The sequence below is a fragment of the Tripterygium wilfordii genome, chromosome 10 (genome assembly GCF_013401445.1).
Source record: "Tripterygium wilfordii isolate XIE 37 chromosome 10, ASM1340144v1, whole genome shotgun sequence".
In the NCBI taxonomy this organism is placed as follows: Eukaryota; Viridiplantae; Streptophyta; class Magnoliopsida; order Celastrales; family Celastraceae; genus Tripterygium; species Tripterygium wilfordii.
Window position 1 is genome coordinate 4,749,603 of NC_052241.1, and position 9,387 is coordinate 4,758,989.

General features: G+C 38.5%; 1 protein-coding gene across 1 annotated transcript; it reads right to left on the bottom strand.

The window, feature by feature from the left end:
- Positions 1-5,988: 5,988 nt before the first annotated feature.
- Positions 5,989-7,083, bottom strand: LOC120007283. The gene has a single exon (XM_038857484.1). It carries the CDS (start codon positions 7,081-7,083, stop codon positions 5,989-5,991), a length of 1,095 nt encoding a protein of 364 aa, XP_038713412.1.
- Between the last annotated feature and the right edge of the window lie 2,304 nt (positions 7,084-9,387).

Below are 9,387 nucleotides of genomic sequence, written 5' to 3' on the forward strand. Positions count from 1 at the left end.
ATAAAAAGGATGTAGGTAGATTTATGTTATCAAAGAAGGATAAGGAAAATTTGATCGCTGGGACTACTTCTAGTGATCATAACTGGCAGAAGAGGTTATCCCTAGTTCTTGGAAAATTCAAGGTATAATCCATTTAAATTTTCTTTTATCTTCATCTTATTCTTTTATGAATATTTATCTTTTTATGGCAGGGAAATCTCCCAAGATATCCGTCACTAAAGAAGCTCAAAGGAATTGTCACTTATTTCTAAAGACAATTCCTCGTCCTGAAAGAGAATGGAAATTTAAAATTTGTCTCCTCAAAGTATCTTTTTGAAAGTAAGTTAATAAAATATTTATGATTTTGATTTTGTTTCTTGTTTCTAACAATTTCTTTTCGATTTCTAAACAGAACCTCATATGGCCCCAAGAACAATTGTTCCTTTGACTCTTAAGGAGATTGCTGAAAAAAAGAAAGTCCAGAGAAGCTCTAAGGAGAAGAGGACGAAGAGAAAACATGAATCTAGCTTGGGACTTTACAGTGAGTTAGGAACAATAGTTGAAGTAACTGAGATTCCTGAAGTTCCTGAAAGCAATATTGATGATGACTCTACACTTATAAGGAAGAAGAAACCCAGGCTATCGTCTCCTTCTTTGGTAGGCGAAAGTGCGGGATTAAGCAAGGAGGCTGATGACATCATTCAAGTTCCTGATGATGAGGTGACAGAGGAGATCGTGAGAACAGAAGGAAAAGATCTTGTTTGCCCAGTTTCTCCTCTGAGAGCTTTGCTTGAGAAAGAGTTTGGACTATCAGGTGTTGATCTTCCATCTAATCTTCCAGCAAGGAGCTTCGAAATGTCGATCCGCAACATCCCCCTTTATTCGAGGCCTGCTGAATTATTTTCTCATTTACGTAAATTGGCTTATCCCCTTGGTTTCACTCCACCTAAGTTGAATATTGAGAATTCTTCTCTTTATAGCATTTCTCATGCTTTTCAGGTATTTTCAAAACTCAATTTATTTGTATTTCTATGTCAAATTAAAAGTAACATTCGTCTTCTTTTTTCAGGCTTTGTCAGTTTAGCTTTACATTGATAAAGAAGTCGAAAAGTTAAGTGAGGAAGTAAAGAGTCTTCGACTTTCCAGCGGATTATTACAGGTCGATATTAAAAAAATTTCGGAGGCTGAAGAGCAGGAGAAAAAGTTAAGGATGGAGGGCGAAGCTCAATTGGAAAAAATGAAGAATGCTGCTGCTGAAGCTTTAAAGAAAGCTGAAGATAAATTTGATGAATTGGATAGAGGGCATGTCACTTTGAAAACTGACTTTACAGATTAGGGTAGGCAACTGTCCAACATAATGCAGCAGCAGAAAGATAAGGAGGAGGAACTTTCAGCTTTCAAGGTCAAATTTCAAGAAAATGAAATATTATTGAAAGATCTGCAAGAAGTTGATTCTAAGCTGAAAGATTGTGAAATTAAGCTAAGTGCTTCTATCGAGAAAGCAAATCGGCTATCAAATGAACTGACAGAATCAAAGGAAGATGTCAATTTCTACAAGGGAGAATGCGCTCTCGCTGCTGGAAAGGAAAGAATCAAAGCCTTGGGGGAGGTGATGATGCAATATAAGGCCGGTACTTTAAATGAGGAAGAAGTTGATCGAATGATCAAAGAATATGAATAATTCAAGGTCATCGATGCAATGCAAACTTCTACCTCTGAAGCCGAAGACGACGTTTAGGCTTATATTTTTATTTTTTTTTTTGCAATCTTGTATCTTCCCTTTTAGTCTTAAATACAATCCTTAACTCTTTTACGTTTCCTATCAAATTTATGATTTTAACTATTTGCTTAAAATTTGAACTATGATGCAAATAATAATCTTAGAATAAAATTGTGCTTAAATAAAGAGTTAAGTGTACATGACCTTTTGGGAAATTATAGCAGATCAAGCTCCGTCGATTTGACCTTTGTCAAGATTTTTGATACATTATCCAACGTGCCAATGGATCCTGCAATAATCAAGTATAGAACGATGGGGGTGATGTAATGCGGTCTGTCAAGCACTTATATATGCTGAGCATATATATGTACATATTCAACTCGATTGAGAAAATATATACATTCAGTGATTTATCATCCAGATCCTTATAATAAATAAAATAATAATTTTTTTTAGGAAAGATATAACCTGAGATGTTTTGCATTCCAGCTGTTGTTAAGTATATTCCCTTCTTTGGTTTGCAACTTGTAAGCACCATTGCCGATGACATCTATGACTTTGTATGATCCTTCCCATGTGGCCCCCAATTTTCCAGAATTCAACTGTTGTTTGTTCTGGAAATTTTTACGTAGAACTCAGTCATCGATATTGAAAATTCTTGGGTTAACTGTTTTGTTGTAATATTTTACGATCCGATGCTTGTAGGCTGCTGTTCTAACAGATGATATATTTTGTCGTTCCTCAAGCATATATTCTTTGGTGAGGATGAGTTATTTTCCTCATCTCGCTTCCATTCAAATCGAGCTGTTAGGAGGCCGACTTCAACTGGTAGCACCGCTTCGGTTCCATAAGTTAAAGAAAATGGAGTTTCACCTGTTGAAGTTTTTACTGTTCTTCGATATGACCACAGAACCCCTGGTAGTTTGTCTGCCCAGGCTCCCTTTGCGTTCTCTAATCTTTTCTTCATAGTGTTGACGATTGTCTTATTAGTAGCTTCTGCTTGGCCATTCGATTGTGGATGTCTCGGTGATGCGAAGCAAAGCTTTATCTTCCATGTATTACAGAAATCTTGAAATTTATGGCGTATGAACTGAGATCCATTGTCACAAATTATTTCATTAGGAACTCCAAATCTGCAAATGATGTTTCTCCAGATGAAGCTTTTAACCTCTTTGTCCCGGACTTGTTTATTTAGCTTCTACCCATTTTGTGAAGTAGTCTGTTAAAATGAATAAGAACACTCTTTGTCCCGATACTGGAGGAAGCTTTCCAACGATATCCATTCCCCATCTCATGAAAGGCCATGTTGATGAAATTGGGATCAGCTCTGTTGGTGGTTGATGTGGGATTTTGTGAAAATCTTTGACATTTATCACATTTAGCCACATATATGGCTGCATCGCCACGAAGCGTAGGCCAATAATAACCAGTTTGCATGACTTTACTGGCTAAGCTTTGTCCACCTGAATGACTTCCGCAGACACCTTCATGTAATTCTACTAAGGCATACTGTGCTTCTTCCTGAGAAAAACATCGTAGCAAAACTCTTTGGTATGATCTTTTGTAAAGAATGCCATTAACTATTGTGTTACGTGATGCTTTTCGTTGTAGTGCTCTGGCCTCATTCTTATCTTGTGGTAACATATCATCCTGTAGATATTGTATGAATGGTGTTCTCCAATTATCATTGTCTTCATTAATAGCAAATGATTGCTCCACCATGGATTTTTTTTTATTGCAGGTGATTCCAAATAGATCAGTGGGATATTTTGAGTTGCTTGCAATTGGATTGCTGATCCTAAATTCGCCAGTGCATCTGCTTGCTGATTCTCTTCTATAGGCACTTAATTAATCTGGAATTCTTTGAATTCAAGTTGCAACTGCTGTACTAACTCCAGATAATCGTTCATTCTCTCATCTTTTGCTTGGTATTCTCCATTCAATTGATTAACGATCAATTGAGAATCTGAAGTCACATGGACACGTCGAACTTTTAATTCTTTTGCTAGTTTCAGTCCCTCAATCAGAGCTTCATATTCTGCTTCATTGTTTGTAGCGTGAAATCCGCAATGTATAGCTTGAGGGAATTGATCTCCTTGTGGTGAGATTAAGATGATACCTAAGCCGCTTCCCTTTGCATTACTCGAACCATCAACAAATAATTGCCAAATAGCTTCATCGTCTTCTTTGTTTTGATGCAATTCTTTGTGAGCAGTATCCATCATTCCTGGACTAAATTCAGCAATGAGGTCTGCCAGAATTTGAGCTTTGATTGCGGTTCGAGGTTGATACATGATATCATGCTCGGTCAATTCAATTGCCCACTTCGTTAATCGTCCGGACAACTCTGGTTTGTGTAGTATTGTTTTGATCAGAAAGCTCGTTACCACCATGATAGGATGACTTTGAAAATAAGGACGAAGCTTTCGTGCTGCAGTGATAAGCGCTAGAACAAGCTTTTCCATTAAAGGATACCTTGTTTCAGCATCTAACAAGCTTCGACTAACATAATATATTTGATGTTGCCGATTGTTTTCTTCTCTTAGCAGTACTTCACTAATTGCAAATTCAGAAATTGCTAAATAAAGATAAAGTATCTCACTGGTTTTTGACTTCGTGAGAATTGAAGGATTGGTTAGATATCCTTTCAATTTCTTTAACGCCATCTCACATTCCTCTGTCCATTCAAAATTGGCTGATTTCTTCAATGCTGTGAATAGATGATGACATCTTTCGCAAGATTTGGAGATGAATCGATTTAGTGCTGCAATCTTCCCTGCCAACCGTTGTACGTCTCGTATTTTTGTGGGAGAAGGAATATCAAGTATTGCTTCAATTTGATCAGGATTTGCTTCAATGCCCCTTTGTGTAACGATAAATCCCAAAATTTTTCCTGCTTTGACTCCGAATACACATTTGAGAGGATTTAATTTCATCTGATGAGCATCAAGAATTTCAAATGCTTGTCTAAGATGTTCGATATGATCTTCGGCCTTCAGAGTCTTTACTAGCATATCATCGATATATACTTCCATCGTCTTTCCGAGCAGGCTGACAAACATGCGATTGATGAGCCGTTATATGTTGCTCCCGCATTTTTTAATCCAAACGGCATCACCATATAACAGTATGTGCCACGTTCAGTCATGAATGCAGTTTTCTCTTGATCTTCTGGATGCATCAAGATTTGATTATATCGGGAGAATGCATCCATAAAGCTGAGTAATTCATGCCTTGCTGTTGCATCCACAAGTATATCAATATGAGGGAGTGGAAAAGAATCTTTTGGGCAAGCTTTGTTCAGATCCGTGAGGTAAATACAAACTCTCCATTTCCCATTCTTCTTCTTTACCACGACCACATTTGCAAGCCAATCTGGGTATTGGACTTCTCGAACGAACCCAATATCTAACAGCTTTCGAACTTCCTCATTAATAACTTTATTTCTTTCTGGAGCGAACCTTCGTCTCTTCTGCCTCACCGGAAGGAAGCCATCATCGACTTGCAACTGATGAGTGATGATTTTCGGATCAATTCCAATCATATCTGCATGTTTCCAAGCGAAAGTGTGTTTATGATCTTACAGGAATTGAATTAAATTTTCTCGGAGTTGACAATCCAAATTTGCTCCAATTTGAATCTTCTGCTCTGGATAATCAGGATGAATGATGACTTCTTCTATCTCCTTTTTAGCCAGTTCTGCTCAGAATCGGCTCTTGCTGTAATTGCTATAAAGCTTTAGTTTTCCCTTTCAATGCTTGTTCATAGCAACTCCTTGCCTGACGTTGATCCCCATATATTTCTTGTATTCCATCACTTGTTGGGAATCGTATTACTTGATGATAAGTTGATGGCACAACCCTCATTGCATGAATCCAAGGTCGTCTAAGTATTGCATTATATGGAGATTGACAATCTAATATATTAAATCGAACCTGGAGATTTATTCCTTTTGTGTATACTTGCAAAGGAATAAAGCCGATAGTATATTGTTGTTCTCCGCTGAAGCCGATGAGTGGGATAGGACTTCTAATTATATCAACTTCTGAAAGTTCCATTGCTTGAAGTGTCGATATGAATAGCAAATTTATGGAGCTACCATCGTCGATCATGATTCTTTTAACTTCGCAGTTGGCAATTTGCAAAGTGATTACCAAGGCATCATCATGCGGATTTAGTAATCTCGTCATTTCATCGTCTGTGAAACTGATGACTTGTCTTGTAAATTGTACCATCGGCTTGTCATTCCATACCTCAGAATTTTCTTTCTGCTTGACATGTTTCTTTGCCTATGAGTGTGTAATTCCGCAAATTTCTGAACCGCCGAATATCACGTTAATTGTCTTCTCTGGGGGAGGTGGCTTCTGTTCTTCTTCTCGTCTTTCGGCTTGGGCCATCGTTGCTTTTCCTCTTTTAGATAGTAAATCCCGAAGATAACCTTTCTTTAACAATTGGGTTACTTCTTTTTTGAGGGTAATACAGTCATCTATTGTATGCCCATAGTCGTTGTGAAATTCACACCATTTGGAAGTGTCCCGTTGATCTAGCGGTTTACAAACTTTGTCAGGCCATCGAACAGCATCTCCCATTTTCTTTAACACTGATAAGATTTCATTTGGTGGAATCACCAAATTGTATTCGGGAGATCTAGGCTTTTTCTTGAAATCAATTGGCTTGGGATCTCTACGAGGATAATGTGGAGCCTCTGAACTTATTTGCTTTTGTTTAGATTTCTTCGTCTGCTCTGTTGGCCATTCTGGAAGTCTTCCTTCATCTTCTTCCCATTTGATTTGAACGCTTGCTCTTGCCTGCACTTCTTGAAATGAATTACATGGATAACGAGTAAGCTTTCCATACAATTTGCTTCCAGGAAGAAGAGCCATGCGAAATGCATTGATTGCAATCTCGTCTAAGCATCCAGGAATCTCCAGTTTCTCTTTATTGAATCTTGTTAAGAATGACAGCAGAGATTCTCCTTGTTTCTGCCGTAACCGATATAAATCATCAGGTGTTGGAATTATTTTTCTGCTGCTTGCAAATTGTTCAACGAATGCGTCGGCCAATTGTGCGAATGAAACAATTTTCCCTTCTGGAAGATTAAGGTACCATTTCAAAGGAGGTCCCACCAAAGTTGAACTAAATCCTCGGCACATGCATGCTTCATACTTGTTGAACGGGTACAACACCAAAGTCAATCGCTGACTGTACTGATCCACATGATCTTCTGGGTCAGTGGTACCATCATAAGGTTTGATATGTGGTATGATAAATTTCTTTGGAAGCTCTTCCATGGCAATGGCATGAACAAATGAAGATTTGAGGAAAGTACGATTTTTCTTTATCGGTGGTGGAATGCCTGGTATCCTGAAGAATGCTGACTCCATTTCCTCCAATCTTTTGTCGACACTTCACTACGTCGCTACTTCTGGGAATGTTGTAGTTATATTTGACCATGCACCGACTATCGGGATAGTCGAAGATGAAGTTGGTATTGGAAATAATGGTGCCATGGATTGTGCCGTTAGCCTTAGAAATTGAGTTGACGTTGATGCCAATGACGGTTCCGTCTGATGCATAAATCCTGGCAAAGGAATGCTTGCGTTGGGAATTTGTGTTGTTTGTCCATCGTTGATTCGAACAGAAGTACTTGGGATAGCACTTGCAGGAATGGTTCTGGTTACGTAAGGACTTGAAGGTTGATTCATAAGATCAAGCAGCTTTTGATTTTCTCTTTGAACAGTCAAGTTTTCTTGCTCCAACTGTTGGACCCTTCTTTCATGTTCATCGAAGCGTTGAATCAAAGCTTTCATCTTCTCGCTTACGGCATCATCTCGCAAATCTTTTGAGTTTGCCAATTGGATAAAATTATCTCCCCTATCTGGCGCGCCAAATTGTTGATGTAAATTATCGACAATCGAATTGTTGAGGATGAATGGGTAAATGTAAGACAAAACAGAGAGATTTTATGTGGTTCGGCTTTGAGCCTAGGTCCACGGTGCAGAATGATAAAGTATTTTTATTTATCACTTGTGATTACAGAATGAGTAAGAAAGTCAGAATTTTTCCCAACCCGAAGTCCCCTTTCCTTGGCCTAATGAACTCCTTTTATGCTTTTCTTGAGCAGTTACCAACAGTTGTGGCAGTTGGAGAAGTTCATGGCAGTTTGGGGGAGTTTGCGGTAGTTTGCGATAGTTTGCAATAGTTTGTAGTAGTTTCGGCTGTTACCATTTAACGAGGAACTGTCTTATCTTCGGCTTCTTCCCTTAGTTATTGGTTCGACCTTACTTGTATCGGCTTTGTATTGCCTTTAAAAGACCAAGTCCTTTTTGGACTGTATACTCTGGCCTGATTGTTGTTGGGTTTCAGGGCCCTAGCATCTGTTGGGCTTTTATGTTGTTGGGCTTCTGGGCCCTAGCCTCTGTTGGGCTTTTATGTATTTGTATTGGGTCGAACAAGACCCATAATTTGTTGAGGTTGATCTGGACCCCTACAGCCACCATAAGTTTCAACTAATCAATCTTAATTTATAATTTGTGTAATGATTAGGTTAATTAGTATCTAAATTTATAATTTGTTATGAAGATATAATCAGAGCTTTATAAATACTAGTTTGCCTCCCATAGTCCCATATTCCAATATGTAACTTATATATATTCTAATTTAATATATATTTATATGATATATATTAATATTATTCGATTTTTTCGGTTATAACCATAACCGTAACCGAAAAAATCATAACCGCAAAAATATACAAACATTTACTAAAATCATAATCGTATCCAAAACCATATCCGAAAATCAAATAACCACGGTTACGGATCGGTTTATCGGTTGCGGATCGGTTGTGGACACCCCTGTTGGTTGCACCTTACCTGGTCAAATAACATTTGCAACAACCCAAGATATGGGTTGGTGGTTGCAACCTTACTTGGAACCAATTTTCCTTCTCTGTCTCTATGTTTACTATACACGAAATTCATCATCTACTCTGAGAGTGCAATTCCTATTTGGTTTGATTGTGACCACTTGTATTGTTGTGCTACCTACTTGTGGTTGAGGCGTTGTATCTTGGGAAGAGGTTGTTCGGAGAGCTTAGCACCAGTGGCTGGGACATTTCTCTTTAAGGAGATTCGTGAAAGGCATTCCTCGCTCCCACAATTCCTGTCCAGCTGTTTACGGTTTTGGTATTTTAATTTAAGCATCAGTTATTGTGTTCATCTATGTTACTGTGTTGTGCATACAATATGCTATGTTACTGTTTCTGTTAATGTTACTGTTTTATTTATGTAACTTAGTCATTGTTCATGCAATATCAATATTAATAAATTGGTTTATTGCATGCTATATTTCCAACAATCTTAAAGAGAAATGTCCTATCAAAACTATCATCGTATACATTTGATAAAAAATTTCAACTTGACCTATTTGTGCTTAATAAGTGAATTGATACAAATTTTGTTTACTTGTACGTGCATATTGCGTGAGCCAATAAGATTTTGTTAGTTGTACGTAGAGCTCGGCATCGGGCCGGCCGGCCCGGCTTTTTTGGGCCCAGGCCCTGGCCCGGTTTAGTTCTTCGGGCCTCGGGCCGGGCCAAACTGAGAATATGAGGCCCAGGCCCGGCCTGGCCCATAAAGCTTGGGCTTCGGGCCCGGGCCTCGGGCCGGGCTCTCACGGCCCGTCAC

Coding starts and splice junctions, on each gene's coding strand:
- LOC120007283 (XM_038857484.1), bottom strand. CDS start 7,083: ATGGAGTCAGCATTCTTCAGGATACCAGGCATTCCACCACCGATAAAG.